Source organism: Nuphar pumila, chromosome 8 (assembly GCF_984573655.1).
Source record: "Nuphar pumila chromosome 8, dmNupPumi1.hap1.1, whole genome shotgun sequence".
In the NCBI taxonomy this organism is placed as follows: domain Eukaryota; kingdom Viridiplantae; phylum Streptophyta; class Magnoliopsida; order Nymphaeales; family Nymphaeaceae; genus Nuphar; species Nuphar pumila.
Window position 1 is genome coordinate 33,109,871 of NC_143256.1, and position 21,328 is coordinate 33,131,198.

Below are 21,328 nucleotides of genomic sequence, written 5' to 3' on the forward strand. Positions count from 1 at the left end.
TGTGATTCTTTTTCATGATAGCTTGAGCAGAACTGCAAGTTCATTTTCTAAAAATTAAGAAATGCCTTCTACCATTCACACAGTTCATGAGAAGGCAACCTGGCTTTTACTCAAGAGATAAAATTAACCTAAGGTTTAGTCAAACCAAGATACAGTGGTTCTTAAGAAGAATGGTTGGAAGTATAAAGTTAATGCTTTGGCTCATTTTCATCAAATATTCCATTTTAATGCAAGTTGGTGTTGGCTATTTATGTGGAAGCCAAGATTTTTCTTTCTAACAGTGGCATAATTGATGATGTGCTGTTAATGTAGAATGGGAGAAAACACTACAATTGATTGGCATTATTGGCCTTGGACAGGTAACCTACCCATCTCTCTCATGACTGTAATTGATTATTTAGCAGTACCATAACTCTCATGTTCTATCCATGACTATCAAATATGAGATATATGCTACTGAAATTATCTGCAGTCAGAAATATCTCCAGAATTTCTAGTTCCATCTTCCCTGTGGCTTAGATGCTTATTATTGTTTACTACAATGCTTTATTGTTTAGTTGCAGGACGTGCTGTGGCCTCATAGATCCATACTTGTGCGACAATGAGCATGTGTTCTTGCTTATCCTTTTTTATGCAAGTAGTTTGAAAAAGGCATTTTGCATGTGCTTATAATTCTTATCAACAAAATAACCTTGAGAAGGCATATGAAGATATACCAACAAAGCATCTATACGTCGTTGATGTTCTGAAATTTAGGATACCAGTGTGAAACTTTGTCTCTTGCAAGTGATGCTCTGTTTACAAGTTAAACCATGGTTATCAGAAGTGCTAGTAAGTAAGAATCCCAATTCCGGATCATGGGAATTCTGATTCTCAGTTATGGGAATCTCAATTCCAAGTCATGATACTGTAAAATAATAGTGATATGAGTATGAAACTATTTTCATGTTAGATTTTGTTTGTAAATTTTAAGATAATATGAATATATTTTGTTATTGCTTCACAAATTTTCCTTTTGAATGTAAAGGATCAAGGATTTTCTACTTTATATTGCATTATATATCATTTTACAAGTATGAACTTGTGAAACACTTCTATTTTTAGCATATTTGACTGTCCAAAAGTATCATATAATAGCTGAATTAGTGATGCTTAACTAAAACTCCTTATAATTATGATATAATGTGATACACTGTGCATAGATTGCTGCATAAATTTTTTATTATTCTATGTTTGGTATCCAAAGTAAGCTTGTTAAAGGTGTTCTTTATTTTAGTATTTTGTACTGTTGTTGAGTGTATACTTGTATATTATTCTCTTAACTAAGTGATTTAGAAAATTTCTAATAGAATGATATAGTTATTGATTGTGATCTTATTTTTTAAAATTTTCTTCTTACCCCCATGTATTTATCAGTATTTCACATGATTTCACTTATCATTTCCTAAATGATTCCTCATACTACTTCCTACCCGTGTCTCAAATCCTCTAAAGATTCAAAATTACTGCTTCCTGATTCTGATTCTGGTACAGCCTGCCATTTTTTATTACTGGTCCGGCAACTGAGTTAAACTCTCATGATGTAGATGCCAAATCTTCTCGAGGAAGTTCACTTTTACATGATGATAGTATTGAACCATAACAGATGATTATAAAACCAAGAGAAGCACAGAAAAAGTATAACACGTGATCAATCTCGAAGATTTAAATAATCTTTGAGAATGAAGAGAATGAGAATATCTGAATCATTATATGTTATTTCTAGATGTCGTACATTTACAATCTGTGAAATATTTTTGAGAATGTTTCATAAATGTAAGGATGCACATGCTTCTAAAATAAACTCCACTTGATGAGAAACTGGGTCGACAGAATGCTTTTTAATTTCACGCTAGGTAAGCTAAGATTAGTTACTTATCATTCAATGTGAATACTGTAGCTCTAAATTAAGGGCAATATAATCCTTGTGTATGGCCAACAATCTAACTTTTGTGTTCCATATTGACTTGGGAAGAGAGTTGATTTTCTTTTCTGAGGGCAAAGAAGATGAGAAGCATCTGTTAGAATCCAATATAGTCTCATTAAAATCCCAACTCCTCCCCTGCCCCTCTGCCCTCTAAAAAAACCATTTTGCTTCATATTTCCATTCTTAATCTTGAAAAGCACTCTTCAAAATCTTAAAATCATTCTATAATTTGAATCCTACAGTTTCCAAGTCAGTAAAAAAACCTCAGATAGGTGCTTACATCTTTGTCAGCGACAAATAATAAGGAATTTTTAGATCTATATTGAACATTGAAAGGACTTCTTGGAAGTTGGAAAGACATTGGCCATTGACATAAAGCTTTTTAACAGTTTTTAGTGTATAAAATGGGTCGAATTCGGTTCAGATGTAGGGTTTACTGAACCCAACCTATGTCACACAGACACGCCTATTGAGCGGCTGTACCTGTGTCGACACGGCCTGACACGGGGATGGTACCGGACACAGCATGGGTTGCGGACATGGGTATGTGCTGGTCCGGATCGGGTCAGGTCCAACCTTGAGCCAAACCAACCCAAACCATTTTTTTTGTTTGATGATGGTGAAAGGCAGGGAGGAAGAAAAAGGGAGAAGAAGAAAGAGGAGGAAGAAGAAAAAGAATAAAAAAAGAAAGAGGAGGAGAAGGAAGAAGAAGAAAAAGGAAGAGGAGGAGAGGGAAGAAGACTAAAGAGAAAGATGAAGAGGAGGAGAAGGAAGAAGAAGACAAAAGAGGAACAAGAAGAGGATAAGGAAGAAAAAGACCAAAGAGGAAGAGGTCGAGGAAGAGTACCTTTTTGTTTGATCTTCCTCCTCTTCCTCTTCTTCGTCCAATCTGAGAGAGAGAGAGAGAGAGAGAGAGAGAGAGAGAGAGAGAGAGAGAGAGAGAGAGAGAGAGAGAGAGAGAGAGAGAGAGAGAGCAACCTACCTTTTTATTAAAAAAAAAGTTTTCATTCCCCTCTTTCTTTACAAAAAATACAGCCACCGCCCTCCCTTTACAGATTTTTTTATTTTTATTTTTATATGGACCTTCCCCTCCCCTTTCTTTTCAAAAATTACAGTCCCCCCCCCCCCCCCCCCCTTACAGGCTTTTTTAAAAGGTTTTTGGTATAGACCCTAATATGGATCCACACTTAATCCAAACTTTCTCTCTCTCTCTCTCTCTCTTTATATATATATATATCCGTGTCCCCGTACCTTCATTTTTTTTTGAAATTGCCGTGTTGTAGCCTTTCGTACCCGTACCTTCATTTTTTGAAATTGCCGTGTTGTAGGCTTCGTTCCCATACCCGCACCTGCACCTGTACCCGTACCCATGTGACATAGAACCCAACTGAATTGGATCCTGGCTAATCAAATTTGAAGACAGATTCAGATTCGGATCGAAAAGGATTTTACAGAATCTGGATCCAATTGGCATAGAATAATAGCTAATTGGATCCATATTTACCTATAATCAGATTTGGATTTTATTCGGGCTAAAATATGATATGGATGTGAAAATCCGAATCAAATCCAGATCCAATTGTTAATGTTGGGTAGTTTTCCAATGAATATTCTAAAATCACTAATTTTCATCAGTCCAGTTTTATGCGGTGTGTTTTTCCTTGCAAACACACGTAACTTGAAATTACAAATATTTCTGTCAGTTATGTTTTTCCTGGTTTTGGTAAACTAATGTTTCAGCAAATGATACATATTAAACCTTGATAGCCTTTCAATGCATTTGGGTTTGAGCAACACTTATTTTAAAGTTATTTTAACATGTTAGTTCATGCTACCACAAGTCTACATGTTTCAACTTAGTACTATTGTGTGTAGTGGCATGGCATCTGTCTGTGCTAGCTTTGTCTCCTGTAAATGGTCTTATTTATTAATGTAATTTTGGAAAGTATCTATTACTTCTTGAATTTCTTCTTCATTTGTGGTTATCTTGCTTCTTTAGACACTTTATCGAAGAGTTTCTTCATATGAGGATGCTGAGGATTTAAAGGCAGATGTGAGGTAACATATCTAGAGTACAAGATTATATGATTGTTGCCATTTTAATTAGAAAATGATTTGTATGATACAGTTATGAATTTCACAAGTTCTTTTGAAGTACTGATTCGGTCTGCGTAATTCAGATAATTAGGTACCTTTATGCAACACCTTGCATACGCTTACCTGAACCCTAAATAAATGCAAGTCATATAGCCTTTTATGTTCTTCTGGATAACTTTCAGCCCCAATATTTTCTAATAAAAAATCCACCTTAGTGTTTTCACATTTCCCGAGGGAGGCACCATACTAATATTAAAGGAAATAATTTCATTGACAATATGCTTTCTGAAGCACATGTTTGAGGTGTAAAATAAATGCAGAATAGTTGTAATGCATGCACTATTTTAATCATCCGAAAGAAACATCTGGTATGCTTTCTGTAACACCTATAGAAAACAAAGGCAGAATAAGGAGGGGAAGAACCTCTCTCTCTCTCTCTCTCTCTCTCTCTCTCTCTCTCTCTCTCTCTCTCGTTAACACACACACACACACACACACACACACACACACACACATATATATATATATATATGGGATAATATTGGCTACACTCATGGGTAAGAAATCCCCTAGTAAAAAAATGTAATATTTTTGTTCTTTTCAGTTTTTTATAATCTGACCCTCCAGATGTGATCTACATATTAATTTTAGTAGAAACTGGCCTTTGGATCATGTTTTTCTGACACATATGTCAGATTTTATGAGGGTTGAAAAATCTACAGCTTACAATGTACTGGATAGCCGGACCCGTTGAAGTTTCAAATATTGCAGTTATTGATGGCTCAGAAATCAATCTGGGCTAGGTCTTCTTCCCTGAGCTTAGAAAGGAGCTGTTCGCCCAAACTTTCAAACCTTAAAAAAACATGTTTTTATGTCCAAAAACTATGATTCAAGAGTTGATTTCTACTATTTTGAACATACTGAACACATCCATGAGGTCAGATTTGGTCAAAATCTCTCCCTATGAGTTCTAACTAGGGGGTTCCTTACCCACCTGGTAGCAAACCCTATATATGAACAAATATTTGCTATCTACAATATGTACAATCTAGTTGGAAAATCATAGATGCAAGTTATATTTTTAATCTGACCACATAGATGTGTTCAGCATGTTTCATTTGCTAGGAAACACATCTTAAATCATATTTTTTCGACGAAAAAATATGATTTTTTTATTCTTGTAAATTTGGCACATTGTTGGCCATTGATTTTTGAAGCCCTTGAAAAACTTGCTTACATGTTGCAAATATATGATCTAAAACCTGTTCTCTACTAAGCAAACTATGTAGATCACACCTATTAGGTTAGATCTACCAAAAATTTGCAAAAACATTTAAAAAATGGTTTTTTTACTAGATTGTATGTACAAATGACTAGCAAATATTTTCCTATATACTCATGGGTAAGGAACCCCCAAGTAGAAAACTGTAGTATTTTTAATTTTTTTGCACATCTGATCCTCCAGATGTGATCTATATTTTTGGGTTAGTAGAAATCAGTGCATGGCTCATGTTATTCCAACGTCTATGTAAGATTTTGCAGGGGTTGCAAAATTTACTGCCTGCCAGTGTTATCAAAAACGCCCCTTGAGGCGCAAAAGGCGCGACCCTCTGTGCCTCAAGCCGCAAAAAAAAAAAGAAGTATATATATATATATATATATATATATATTTTTTTTTACAACAAGATTTCTGAGACATAATCAACAAGAATTTTGTAGGTTAATCTTATATATTTTCCAGTTATTTCAGTTATGTAATAAGTTTCTTAGTATATTACTATATTTTAACTTTTGTTGGATAATCTCGTATATTTTTCAGTTATTTCAGTCATGTAATTAGTTTCTTAATATATTTTAACTTTTGTTGGTTAATCTCATATATTTTTCAGTTATGTAATCAGTTTTTTAGTTACTTTTATATGTTAATCTCATATTTTTTAGAATAATTGAAAAGACGTGTTTGGATCACGGGTCCGGGTCCAGACCCGTGATCATGTATCCTTTCATTAATGGCACACATGTATTTTCTTCTCTTTGTAAAAGGGTATTTTAGTACCCTAAATTTGTATTAGTAACATATATAATGACAACATTAGTAGCAGCCGATTCCTGTATTGAGGAATCAGGTTTTCTCTACAGCTCCTCTCTCTCTCTGTTCTTCACCCTTCATGCAGGATAAACTCTGTTTTATGAAATCTAACATGGTATCAAAGCCACGCTAGAGCTGGATTCGGGACTGCTTCCAAAAAGGTATGTCTAGAAAGATTCTTCTTCTTCCAAATCAAAAAATCGAATTCCAACTTTTTTTTTCTGATTCTTAATCTTGATCAGACCTGGTCAAAATCAGATCTGAGCACAAGAACACGAGTTCTCTTTTCTGTCTCTCTCTTAATCCCAAAACCTTCTGCGTTATCTTATCGATCAGATCTGATCACGCCTTTCTGGATACTCAGATCTCAGCACGAGAACCCGAGTTCTCTTTTCGGTCTCCCTCTTAACTCCAAAACTTTCTGCATCGTCTTCTTGATCAGACCTGATCATAATCAGATCGGATCATGTTTCTCTGATTAGAAATCGACTCCAGCCAATTCTGTCTTGACTCTTAAACCCTAATTATTTCTTCTACATCATCTTCTTGATCAGACCTGATTAGAATCAGATCTGATCGCATTTCTCTGTTATTAATACACTTCATGCCGTCCTCTCAACCTTGTTCTATATTCTCTTGTTGATCAGAATTAGGTCTGATCACGTAATCGGTTTCCTTTCTTGATCAGATTTCCTTAGATCTGATCAGAATCAAATCTAGCCTCACTTGCACAATCAGCTGTCTTCTTGACTCTTTCTTTCAAATCTTCACATAGCCTGATATTGTCTCTCTACAAAAAAAAGGGGGGAAAGGAAGGAAACAACAAGTTCACCTGCGTAACTGCTATAAAAAAAAAGATTGCAGGAATTTCTTTGAAGTTGACAGTTGCCTTTCGGTATCCTCATTCTTTAGTTATTATCGGGCTGTGTGCTGGACATATTATTCTTATTGGGAAACATGGATTCATTTTCTTCTTCTTCTGGTCTTTCATCAAGCTTTCTTAATCAACTCGTGTCTGAAAAATTAAACAATTCTAATTTCCTGACTTGGAAGAGGCAGATCATTCCTTTTATTAGGAGTCAGGATCTTTCTGGACATCTGGATGGATCTGTTCCAATCCCTCCAGAGTTTATATCACGTGAAGAAGAGGACAATAAAGGAGCATCTACCACAGTATATGTTAGAAATTCAGAATTTGTAACTTGGATGAAAAGAGACCAGGCGCTGGTGGCTTATATTACTTCTATGTTGTTATAAGAGGTATTTGTGGCAATTCCAGATGACTGTACAACCATGCAACTTTGGGATAGATTAGTTCAGACATATTCACATGTTTCTCAGGCCAGGATTATGTTTCTTAAAAGAGAATTTCAGATGTTAAGAAAAGAGTCCATGACTATCATGGAATACTTGAACAGATTAAAGATCATCACAGATCAACTAGCAGTTGTTGGGTGTGCAGTGAGTGATAAAGATATGGTACAATAAACTCTGAGTGGATTGGGGTCTGAATATCATATGATTGTTACTTCTTTATTGTGTTTACCTGATCTGCCCAGATTTGAAGATCTGCGTGCAAAATTACTTCAATATGAGATGACCTTAAAAGGGTTCTCTGAAGAACCATATATACATACAGGCACGAAAGATGTTCTTGCCACAGGGGTAGCTTATGGGCGTGGACGAGGAAGTTATGATGTTAAGGGAAGAGGAGGACAAGGAGGCCGTGGAATATTACCTACACCCAACATAGCTCCCAACTCACAGCGACAAAGGCCAATTCCTACTTGTTTTCTGTGTAATAAAAAGGGGCACATCAAAGCTAACTGTTGGTTTAATCCCTTGAATAAAGGAAAATCAACACAGACTGAAGCGAAAAGAGGAACTGATAGCTCAAAGGTCAGTGGAGAAGTAAAAGAGTTGCTATTGTCAGCCTTAGCAGGATTAAATCTGAAACAGAATGAGCAAGGTACTTGGTATGTGGACTCTGGAGCAGCGACTCATGTTCCTGGTGATGCTGGTAAGCTCTTAAACCTTGTTCCTTACATTGGTAAAAATAGTATAGTCATTGGGGATGGATCCCACTACTCTATCTCTCATATTGGTAATTCCGTCATACCTATGTCCAAGTCCTCTCTCAGTCTTTCAAAGGTTCTTTATGCTCCTAACATCAAGAAAAACATTGTCTCCATTTCCAAGCTTGTCGATGATATCAATGCTTCAGTTGAATTTACTCCCTCTTCTGTTCTTGTAAAGGATCTCTACACGAGGGAGACGTTCGCTAAAGGGAAACGACAAGGCAATATGTATGTTTTTCAAGAAGATCCTGCTACTCGTGTTTGTCCTGTTGATTCCAACTTGAAGCTCTCCTCATCGTCATCTTCAGAGATTCCTTCATGTGTTTTTAGTGTCTCTGAGTCCAATAAGCCAAATCTTTGGCATGGGCGTTTATGTCACTACAATAGTAGTTTCATTCAGAAGCTTGTCTCAAATAATCTCATTCCCAAGTCTAGTTTAGGAATGAATGTCAATGACAACAAATGTTCTAGTTGTTTCTTGTGCAAGAGTCATGTTTTACCTTTTCATTCTATCAATAAAAGAGCTTCAAGACCCTTTGAGATTATATGTTCTGATGCCCCAGTTTCCTTTGTGTTTGGAACTAGATATTATCTTATATTTGTTGACAGTTATTCTCGTTATACTTGGATTTTCTTTATGAAACACAAGTCTGAGACCTTCAAGTTGTTCCAAAAATTTCACTCATTTGTCAAGAATCATTTTTCTGAAAATATTCTTTGCTTCCAATGTGATGGGGGAGGTGAATTCTCTTCAAGTGACTATTAATTTTCTTCAAAGTAATGGAATAAGGAGAAGGGTATCTTTCCCTCATACGCCTCAGCAGAATGGAATTGCAGAAAGGAAGCATCACCATATTGTTGAGAGTGCAATGAGCATGGTGCATGATAGTAATCTTCCGATTACTCTATGGACAGAAGCCTTTCATTCAACAGTCCATGTGATAAATCGATTGCCCATGGATATTTTGGAAAACAAGTCTCCTTACTTTTCTCTATTTGAAGTTCATCCCAACTATCATGATTTGCACGTGTTTGGTTGTGTATGTTATGTTCATATTGACACTTCAATGAGACATAAGTTTCAGGACAAGGCCTTGAAGTGCAGTTTTGTGGGTTATGAAGATAACTATAAAGGATACAGGTGCTATGATCCCATGAGCAAGCGCATCAAAATATCAAGAAATGTTATCTTCGACGAATTGAACTTTGATCATCGTCACATCAATTATTCTGAATCAAATTCCAAAGTCGAGGTCTATTATCTTTGGTTGAACTCTGAACTTTTCTCTAGTACTAACAATATCTGTTCTTCAGATTATGATCAGAAGGATAAGGAAACTATGCTTGCTGATAGGTTGATTGCATAGGAGAGCACAACGCCACCTTTGAATATAGAAAGGTATAGAGGTTTTGTCTATACCCGACGAGGAAGCGCGGCGCCCACTATTTTTAATCAGGAAATGGATACACCCTCTACATCTACTTCTACTTTAGATGTTAGAAGATCCACCCGCTCTCGTCACCCGATCGAAAGATGGGTCAGCTTGAGAATTTTTTGCTAGACTTCCAACTGTTTCTAACTGCTTTGGGCAAGGAAGATGAGCCCACAACATTTTCCCAAGCTTCAAATTCTAAAAGATGGATTGAAACAATGAATGAAGAGATGGAGGCTCTACATGAGTGTGGTACCTGGGATGTTGTTCCAAGACCACCTGACAGAAATGTAGTTGGGTCGAAATGGGTGTACAAAATAAAGTACAAACCGGATGGCACTATAGAAAGGTACAAGGCGAGACTTGTCGCCAAAGGTTTTACACAAGAGCAGGGACAGGATTATGATGAGACTTTTAGTCCAGTTGTGAAAATGGGAACAATCAGAATCATATTATCTTTAGCTATTGAACATCAGTGGACAATCAGTCAACTTGATGTCAAAAACGCCTTTCTACATGGAAATTTGAAGGAAGAAGTATACATGGAACAACCCACTGGATATGCAGAAGGCAGTCCTACAAAATATGTTTGCAAATTAAAAAGGGCAATATATAGGTTGAAGCAGGCTTCTCGTTCTTGGTTTGATAGTTTTTCTCTGGAAATACAAAAATATGGTTTCAGGCGCTCTCTCCTTGACCATTCTTTGTTTATATTCAAGAACCAAGACACACTTACCCTCCTATTGATATACGTAGATGATATTATCATCACAGGGAACTTCAAAGTTCATATTGAGGAGGTTAAGCATCTCTTGAATCAAAGATTCAAAATGAAGGATCTTGGTAAACTGCGATACTTCCTTGGGGTTGAAGTTGACAGTACTTCTGAAGGAATGACTCTCACCCAACATAAGTACACTATTGATGTTCTCAACACGGCAGGTATGAAGGATTGCAAACCTTTGGGAACTCCTAGTGTCCATCAGAAACTCAGCTCCCAAGATGGAGATTTGTATAGGGATCCTACAAGATATCGTAGTATAATCGGCATGTTGCAATATCTCACATTTACTCGACCTGATATCGTTTACTCAGTAAATCAAGTATCTCAGTTTATGCATGAGTCGCGTGAAGGGCATATGGAGGCGGTTAAGAGGATACTTCGGTACTTGAAAGGAACTGTTGGAGATGGTCTTTTGTACAAAAAAAAGACAAATGGACTAAATGCACATGAAATTACTGTCTATATTGATGCAAATTGGGCGGGAGATCCAGACAAACGCAGATCGGTATCAGGTCATTGTGTATTTGTTGGGATGAATTTGGTATCCTGGAGCAGTAAGAAACAAAAGGTTGTTGCTAGATCTAGTACAGAAGCCGAATATAGGTCAATGGCAGCTGCTACTGCTGAATGGATTAGGCACTTACTGACAGAAGTGGGAGAATCAATCTCTCGATCCCTTCTTTTATGTGATAATCAAAGTGCCATAAATATGTCCTTCAATCCTATTTATCACAGTCGTGCCAAACACATCGAAATAGATCAACATTTTGTGAGACAAAAGGTAGAAGAGAAGGAGATTGAGCCTGAATTTGTACGAACCACCGATCAAGTGGTTGATATATTCACAAAAGGTTTGATTAAAGACAGGTTTTGGATGTTAAAAGGAAAGTTGTTCATGGTTCAAAACCATGCACAACTTGAGAGAGGGTGAAAAGACGTGTTTGGATCACGGGTCCCGGTCCAGACCCGTGATCATGTATCCTTTCATTAATGGCACACATGTATTTTCTTCTCTTTGTAAAAGGGTATTTTAGTACCCTAAATTTGTATTAGTAACATATATAATGACAACATTAGTAGCAGCCAATTCCTGTATTGAGGAATCAGGTTTTCTCTGCAGCTCCTTCTCTCTCTCTCTGTTCTTCACCCTTCACACAGGATAAACTCTGTTTTATGAAATCTAACAATAATCTCATATATTTTAACTTTTGTAGGTTAATCTCATATATATTTTCAGTTATTTCAGTTATGTAATCAGTTTCTTAGTATATTTTAACTTTTGTTGGTTAATCTCATATATTTTTCAGTTATGTAATCAGTTTTTAGTTACTTTTATATGTTAATCTCACATTTTTTAGAATAATCTCATATATTTTAACTTTTGTAGGTTGATCTCATATATTTTCCAGTTATTTCAGTTATGTAATCAGTTTCTTATTATATTTTGACTTTTGTTGGTTAATCTCATATATTTTCCAGTTATGTAATTAGTTTTTTAGTTACTTTTACATGTTAATCTCATATTTTTTAGAATAATCTCATATATTTTAACTTTTGTTGGTTAATCTCATGTATTTTTCAGTTATGTAATCGGTTTCTTAGTATATTTTATCTTTTGTTGGTTAATCTCATATATTTTTCAGTTATGTAATCAGTTTTTTAGTTACTTTTATATGTTAATCTCATATTTTTTAGAATAATCTCATATACTTTAACTTTTGTAGGTTAATCTCATATATTTTCCAGTTATTTCAGTTATGTAATCTATTTCTTAGTATATTTTAACTTTTTTTGGTTAATCTCATATATTTTCCAGTTATTTCAGTTATGTAATCTGTTTCTTAGTATATTTTAACTTTTTTTGGTTAATCTCATATATTTTCCAGTTATTTCAGTTATGTAATCTGTTTCTTAGTATATTTTAACTTTTTTTGGTTAATCTCATATATTTTCCACTTTTTTTGGTTAGGCCATACGACCTTAAAGTTTTCAAAAAAAATTTTGAGGCTTACGCTTTACGCCTCGCCTTGGTTTTTGGTGGAGCGCCTCGCTACGCCTCAACGGTTTTCACAACACTGCTGCCTGCAATGTACCAAATACTGAACCCTCATAAAATCACACTTTAACATCGAAAAATACGATCCAAGAGTTGACTCCTACTATTTTCACCATGCTGAACATATGCATGGTGTTAGATTTGGTCAAAATAGCCTGCTACTGAGTTCCACCTAGGGGTTTCTTAACCACTATGGTACCAAATACTCTTTTATCTATATATATGTACATGATTGTGTGTGTGTGTGTGTGCTGGTATGAGGATGCCCTTCTCAAACAGTCAACATGCATGCATGGATAAAAAATCTCATGGCTATAACCTTGTCTGCAGTTTATTGCTCTCTCCCATCCGGTTGGGAGCCCAAGCACTCGCATCAACCATGAGCACATTGGAACCTAACAAGAATGGTTTGCCAACATCACCATCAACAACAGCTGTCCAAAACAGGGTTCTTCAAGCAGCAGCAAAACATGGTTCATTGCCGCTTGAACTTGAGGATGTACAAGACACCTCCCAAGGTGACTCTGCTCCATCATCTTTGAATGAAAATTTGGATCTCTCCGAAGCATAATGTATGTGGACTGCTACCAAATTTCTGTTATGTAAAATGTTCATTGCAATGTAACACCTAATAAGCCTCTTACAAGGTTTCACCATTTCATTGTCTTTCTCAGCCATAACAACAACAATTCTGCCACCCAAGCCTTCACTTGCAATATCAAGCTGATTAAACAATTAACCCTGCATTGGAAACAAAACGTTAAAATGCATAAATAAAACACCATTCAAACTGAGGCAATATTTTTGAATTAATCAGCCTCAAGAGACTGACATAATGACATCCACACGTTTTAAAAGTTGCAGCACATAAGGAGATGGGATCAAAGGATCGCCTAACATATTGGTTGGGTCTTCAGACCAATCACTTGGCAGTCTTTTTCTTGGGGTTGATTCTGATTCACCGAGAAATATTACCAGAGGTCATTTATCTGTAATTATCAGTTTATTGATTTTGGGTATGATGAAATTCTGTAGCTCTTAAGTGTTTTAGGCGATGGCATGTTTCTAGATGCAACTTCAATCATATGTAACGTGAACATCTTTTCCGTAGTGCGGCCCTCTACATTTTCATATGTGATTCACACTTACTCACCAAGCTACACTAATAGCAAATTCAAATGATGAGTTACTTTTTAAGCACCTAACTTGATCAAAGTCAAGAATTACCGGAAAATTTGAATGACACTTCTCCTTTGTTATACAAAATCTAAGCTGTGAGATCAGGCATAGGTAACAAGAATGGCCAAGCCGAAAGCTATAAGGAGACTCCATCTACTTTTTCAGTTGGTGCGGTCCTAGTGATTCCTACACAGACCTCCAACAGGATCAGTATACCAGCTTGTCGCTACACCAAAGGCTCAATGTGTTTTCTTTTTTTCTTTTCCTTCTCTGAGGTAGCATCAGATACAAGCCAAGCATCATTGCAAAGGTAAGCGCCGCACCATATAGAATGGAGATTAAACAAGACTTAGAACAAATCCTACAGAATTTGCATAATTTCCTTAATCAGCAATGTACTTTTACAATAAGCAGAGGGAATCAGCAAAGCTATCACTTGTCACCCCAATAAAAGCCGAAACTTTTTTTTTCTGGGCCAAGGGAAAACCCCTATCACCGATTGCACATTGGCTGGCTTCCAGTTGGTACTGGGGAGTACACCTAGCTTTGACCTTGTGGCAAGGGATGCTCCCTGTGGGTTAGGAACTCGTGAAGTCCTGTCAACTTGGTGACATTCACGTTACCCCTACCAGATGAGCAGAGCCCCAATAAGCGCCAAACCACAGACATAAAAAGAGTAAATTTGCAAATAGATGTGCCGATGGCTCATGATATGGGTGAACTGATAAGATCCCTTATGACCAAACTGTTTGCTCAAACAGGCTCTCATGTCCTGAGATGTTCTAATGATATAGACTTGTTGGGAAAACAGTCAACATGCCTGAGGAAATTGGCTGGAAACATTGCACAAAAAGGGCACCATGAAAAAAGGGGATATTCTTAAGTTTTTTTTTTTTGGATAATCCAAAGAAAAAACTCCCCCATCACCGGCCACATATTGGCTGCCTTCCGGTTGGTAAAACCCTTGAGGTCCCCTGCTCAACCTTGCGGCAAGAGACACCACCCCTGGGTTTTGAACTTGTGATGTCCTGTCGACTTGGTGACATTCATAAGTTGCCCCTACAAGATAAACGGAGCCCTTGTGATCTTATTTAACTCAAGCGTTGAACTTTACTCTTTCTAAACAAAGCCTTCAGAAACCAACGAATGACGTGCTCTGCTCCTGCAAAGGTAGAATAAAATTAAGCTAAAATAAACTTCAGAGGAAACGGAAATTCTTGATGGGCAGAAACCAACCAACCATGTATGATGAATGCTATTCTAACTTACTTTTAAAACCAATAATCAAGCAATATCAACCAGGAAGCATTCTAAAAAAAGAAAAATGTGATTTCACCTCTAGAGCTTTAACCTGGATCTACAAAGAGAAGTTTCTGTGAAGTAAAGAAGAGAAATGTTTCAGAAGAGAAGCTGCAACGAAGACACCTTATCAGCCCAATGCTTGCAAGCAAAAAGATCAACTGCAAAGAACCGTAAGACTAACCTTTTTTTTATCACTAAGCAAATACCATAGAATCATCAATTTGCAGCTTGGCATCATGAAATGATTATGGCTACACAGAGTAAGATCAGAGAGAAAAAAGAAGCTGAAACAGAAAAACTAGACAAGTATTATCCAACTAGGGAGACATATAACATGCACTAATATCACTAAGAAAGAAAGCTAGTGATGAAACAAAAAATGACTGTATTGTACAAAAAAAATAACACATTTTTTGAAATGCCCCACAAATTTTGAAATCCTCCCATGTCTAAATTCATAAATTACCGACTTTTTAGGACCTTTTTACCCTTACATGAGCGAACATCTGGGCATCACAAATTCTCACTAAAATATAGATTTGCACAATTTTTTTTGCAGACATCAACAAGTTTGGTGTGAGTTTTATGGAAATGATTTTTAAAACAATATTTTTAATGAAAACAAGTGTGAAAGCCAGATACCAAATAATAAAAATCGGTTCGCACGAGTGATGGAGTGTGGGTCGATATCAGGGAACGAGAAATACTTGTATTCAAATATATAACTACACTACTTTTTATTGTCAAAAAGAAGAATTAATTAAATAAAAGCATAATAAAAGAGTATTGCCCTATGCAGATGGGTTAAACAAAATAAATAAATGGCCTTATACAACCCAATTGAATTAAATGAATGAAATAATTAAAATCCTAAACTAAAAAGAAAGGAAAAAATGGCCTTCTTGTCCCCTTTATGTCCCTTTTAGGTTGAACACTTTTGTATGGTTTGATTAAGAGCCCTCTGAGGACTCCTCGAGGGCACTTCTGAGGGCTTGAGGGGACCTCAGAGGGTACTTTTAGAGCACAAAAAGGGCTCCACCGCACTTTTCAACACTCTCTGCGAAACATAAAAACACAACAAAAAGCAGTACGAGGAAAACTAACAAGAAATTGACTAACTAATGATAAAAAAAATCAGCTAAAACAAGATTTGAATTACCTAAACTAAACAAGAATTAACTATGAACAACTATTAACAAACTATCACTAAAAGACAAAATAGTAAAACAACCTATCTAACTAATCAACTAAGAAAGCAAATGTAACAAACTAATAGCACTAATCAAAGAAAGCAAGAAATTAACTAAATGAACATGAAGTATGTTGTTGTACGGTTTTTGGATGTAAACTATTAGATAAAACTAAAATATAAAAGTAACCTAAGCTATGTTGAAAATCAAATGAAGCAATAAAATAAAAATTGACTATCTTATTAATTAACTATGCATAATAAATCGACAAGAGGAAAGACCATACATCTAAAATAACTACGTGATGTGAATCAGATCTAAATTAACTACCATCAAGTAATAATATTCTTGGCTATAGCAAGAGTATCAATCTTGATTAATTAATCTATAAATCACCTACAAGAATAAACAAAGATATTGACTATGGTTGTTTTCACTAAACAAAAAAAAAAAAATCAATACTAAGACTCAACGTTGCATCAATAAACTAACCATCTATTCATTAAGAAAAGCTAAAATAAACTAACTAGACTATGTATATACGTTAACTAAAGAAAGCAAAGGTAAAAATCAATACAATACGCTAGCCTAGTTATGCTAAATGTTTAATGACTAACACAAAAGGAGAAAAAGGACTATCGACTGGACTAAAATTAACAACTAATCAAATTTAATAAACGAGATTTGGGTCAATGACTCTCAGGCCATACGACCTTAGAGCACCAAATACAAAGTATCCCTCAGACTTAATTGCTCGAGTCACTAGACCTTTAATTTTCATAGTTTTACATATAGTCTACTTCTCTGTCATGTGCAATATCCACATCTATTAGGCTCTCTATAAAGTCCATGTAACAGACTTTCGGGTCGGTGGCTCCCGAGCCAGATGACTTTAGGGCATCAGGTGTAAACACCCCTCAGGCTCTACTTGCTCGAACAAAATAGGCAACAGATATTAACTTAGACAAAGAAGTGACTTCCTTCATTATCCTTTTCGACATGGAACTCAAATACTTCAACTTGTGTCTGAGCCCAGCTATTGGAGAATACGAAGATATCAAACAACTAAATGTATGCTCTTTTCACTTTTTGAACTCTTATTTTCACAATTGTATTCATTTGCTTAGTTTTTCAAAAATAAAATAAAATTGTGCATATTCATACTTGTGATTCAAAATAAGCTCTAACATGCATCTATCATCATTTTTTTTAAATTCACATAAACAATTACATTTTTTTAGATCTGTGTTAGAAAAAAAAAGTTCATGGGGCTTAAAAATTCTCTAAAAATATTAGATTTTGCAAAACAGTCATATAAGTTCAAACTCATTCCTTAAAAGCCTATATTTTATGAGTTTTCATCAATGTGCAAGTACGAAGACAAAAAAAATTTGAGTGTACAAACTACACCCTCCCCCATGCTTGAATGACATTGTCCTTAATGACACTCCCCCATGCTTGAATGAAATTGAGTGGATGCATATGAGAACAAAAATAACTGGGAGAAAAGGGGTAGAAGTCACTTGATCTACACTGTGAAACCTTACCTAATACAACAAGTGAATGGTTCTGTAGAGGTTCCACCTGTCTCACAATATGCAACTCATAAAAATATAAAAAAATGTAATGCATACATGATCTGGGCTTGACCCTCATGAAAAAAAACTACCTAAAAACAGAAAAACTACTAAAGCTACTAATAGTACATCATACATATGGGTTGCCTCCCATAAAACACAAAGTTTTATGTCCTCGGCCAGACGGATCTCTAAAAACCCTTCATTGTCCATGAGATCAATGGACGCGAAGTCATGCTCAATCAGGGGTTCTAAGGAAGACAGTGTCATTTGTGACACTACGCACTATGTTTCCTCCAATTCTACCCCCTATGCACCCTACGATGACTCTCAAGACTGGACGAGAGAAGTTTAATCACCACATGGGGACTATTCTTGAATGATGGAGAGCCAAGAACCAATCTACTATCAATATAGGCAGCATCAAGCAAGGGAGGGTTGTTGTGAACCTGCTTGACTATGTTCAACAATTTCGTGCATGTGTGCCCCTTGCTTGCTGAAATCACTCAGTTTTTTTAAGGCCTGTAGAATAGGGGCTCAGGGAATATACAAAGAAGGCATAGGTTGTGGGCCCTGCCCGTTCTCCTTGGGCCAAGTGGAGGAGATTGATTGGTCAGTGAGTATGACAATGGGCTCGTTAGTCGATTCCTGAGTAGGGTGGAATGTCTTCCCACTCCAAAGGGACATAACAGAGTTGACCTGCTCATGGTGGAACTCTGTGGGGTGCAGGCCCTGATACATAGGTTCCTTACCCTTCATGTTGACGACAGACTGACTCAAGAGGCTTCCCTTGCTTCGCCTGCTCAAGGTCTCAGCCAACTGTCCCATCTGTGTCTCTAGCTTCACTATTGACTATGTGTGGGAACAGAGAATGACCTTAATGTCAGAAAAGGCCTCTAATAACTTCCCCTAAAAAGATGAGCTTGATGTGGGCTCCTGAAAAGAAGGCAAGCTAAGCACAGGGTGGGCCAGTGGCAATGTGGAACGCGAGTAACCTTGTGGAAGGTTATCATGTCTGTGCTGTGTCTGAGAGGGCAGATGAGGTGGATCGTGTAGATCTCTCCATGCGAAGTTGGGATGATTTCGTCATCCTGAGTTATAGGTGTGTGCATAAGAATCGTGCATCGGTCTGACGAAAACTTGGGCAACATTCACTTGCTTCTGAATGAATTCATGATAGAGTGGTACTGTCGGACACTTAGAAACAAAGTGTTCAGGGCTAGTGCATAACTCACATACTTTTCTTACTGAATTTATCGAAGCTGGGTTGGCCAGTAATTGATCTACTTTCCTAGTCAACTGCTCCACTTTGATTTATAAATCATGCTCGGACCCAACTTTGTAAATCCCTCCCTTCTTAGGACCACTAGAAACAAGTGTGGTCCTATTAGTATGCGAGGACAAGGCATGGTGCATGGCATTTTTGCTCAATGTATTGAATAAGGTCCATACCTCGTCCTCACTCTTGAGTATGAATATGCCCTCACATGAAGAATCAACTATTTGCCTGTCCTTCTTAGTCAGGCCATCATAAAAGTATTGCACCAGTTGCGAACAAGGCACCTGGTGGTGGAGACACTTTTGGAGAAGATCTTTCATCCTCTCCCAGATCTCATGGAATTGTTCTCCCTCAATCTGAGAAAAACTAGTAATGGCTTTACAAAACTGGTTTGTCTTACCAATTGAGAAATACTTCTTGAAGAACTCATCTTGCATGTGTTCCCAAGTGGTAATCTGAACAGTATCGAGGGCCTTCAGTCAGTGCTTGGCTTTATCCTTGAGGGAGAATGGGAACAACATCAACCTCAACGTGTTATCCCCAAAATTGTTGATGTGCATCGTAGAGTAGATCTCAAGGAACTCATCGAGATGACGGTAAGGGTCTTCATTGTTCAGGTCATAGAAAGATAGAAGCATCTAGATTATGCTTGCCTTAATCTCAAACTGCGACACTCCTACAGTGGGTCTCGCGATGTAGGAGGCCGAAGTGTAAGCATTGGGAGTGGAGTACTCCCTAAGAAGACAGATCAATGGCTGATCTTGGGCCATGTGGTTGGATTGATAGGCTCTTCTAATAAGGGACTCGGGGTCCTCAACTAACTCAACAAGCTCGAGGTTAAGCGAGCCTCGCCCATGCATGCACTAGAGGGTAGACCGGTGTAGCAACCATTATAGACACTGGTTTTCTATCTACCTAACGTGCTAAGCGGTCAAACCACAATAAACCACAAAGTGAGCAAAAATGAAAATAACAGAAAAGTAGGAAATAAACAAGCACCACGTAATTGCACTAAGCATAGATTTTGCAGAAAAGGAAATTTATGAGCACAATACCAATCGTGCGCAGTCACCTCTAAGGGTATCCTAGTAGGTGGGCTGCGTAGGAAGAGTAAGCTGGTCTCTATGGTGTGCAAACACATGGTCTTAAACTTGAATGCAAAAAGCAAACTAAGCAATCCTAAGTAATTAACTAGGAAAGTAAACTAAATAGTCTTAACTAAAGAACAAAAAGTAAACTAGCAACCTATCAAAACGCGAACAAACACTTGGCAATAAAGTGAATACTCGTATTAATTGTTGTTCCCCGACAACGATGCAAAAAATTTGGTGTGAGTTTTATGAAAACGCTTTTTAAAATAATATTTTTATTCAAAATCAAGTGAAAGCCAAACACCAAAAATATAAAAACTGGCTCGCACGAGTGGTGGAGTCCGGGTCGATCTCAGGGAACAAAAAATACTTCGTATTCAATCACACAATCTGCACTACTCTTTATTGCCAGAAAGAAAAGAATTAATTAAATAATTAAATGACTAAAGGAGTATGGCCCTACATAGAGGGCTTAAACAAAATAAATAAATGGCCTTATACAACCCAATTGAGTTAAATGAATGAAATAATTAAAATCCCAAACTAAAAGAAAGGGAAAAAATGGTCTTCAGTGCTAAGGTCTTCTTGTCGTCTTGTGTCCATTGATTGATTGTCTTTTTAGGTTTTCTTATTTCTTTGAGAGCTCTTTGAGAACTCTTTTGAGGGCTTGAGGGGACCTCAAAGGGTACTTTGAGGGCACAAAAAGGGCTCTACCGCACGTCCGATCACTCCCTGCAAAACATAAAAATGAAACACAACAGTACGAGAAAAACTAACAAGAAATTGACTAACTAATGACTAACAAATTCAGAAAAAATAAGATTTGAATTAACTAACTAAACTAAGCATCAACTAAACTATGAACTAACTACTAACAAACTATCACTACAAGACAAAATAGCAAAACCACCTAACTAACAAGAATTCAAGAACTAGCTTCTAAGAACGAACTAATGATCAAGAAAGCAAGAATTCAAGGAACAAAAGAAAGTTGTGGATCAAGAATGTAATCAGCTGAACTAAGAAATTAATCTAATATTAACAAGATAATAAAGAAAGCAAGCATATAAAAAGAACTAAAAAAATATCGGCTAAAGGAAGCTACACTAATAGTCTAATCCAAATTAATTAAAACTATTTATTAACTATGTGCAAGATAAAAAACAATTTATTATTAACTAAGGAATGACACCATGAAAGATGTACG

The 21,328-nt window shown here is 36.6% G+C and overlaps 1 protein-coding gene across 9 annotated transcripts in view; it reads left to right on the forward strand.

The window, feature by feature from the left end:
- The window catches only part of LOC149829887 (Rhodanese/Cell cycle control phosphatase superfamily protein), a 114,318-nt gene extending 101,159 nt beyond the window's left edge, over positions 1-13,159 (forward strand). For 6 of the 9 annotated variants that reach the window (XM_090016140.1, XM_090016139.1, XM_090016143.1 and 3 more), the window contains 3 exons: positions 313-359; positions 3,966-4,024; positions 12,834-13,159. In XM_090016140.1, coding sequence (XP_089872266.1) covers positions 313-359; positions 3,966-4,024; positions 12,834-13,074 — 347 coding nt within the window. In that variant the 3' untranslated portion in view covers positions 13,075-13,159. The remainder of the gene's footprint in view (positions 1-312; positions 360-3,965; positions 4,025-12,833) is intronic. The other 3 variants (XM_090016145.1, XM_090016144.1, XM_090016147.1) reach the window with 1 other exon arrangement.
- The last annotated feature ends 8,169 nt before the right edge of the window (positions 13,160-21,328 follow it).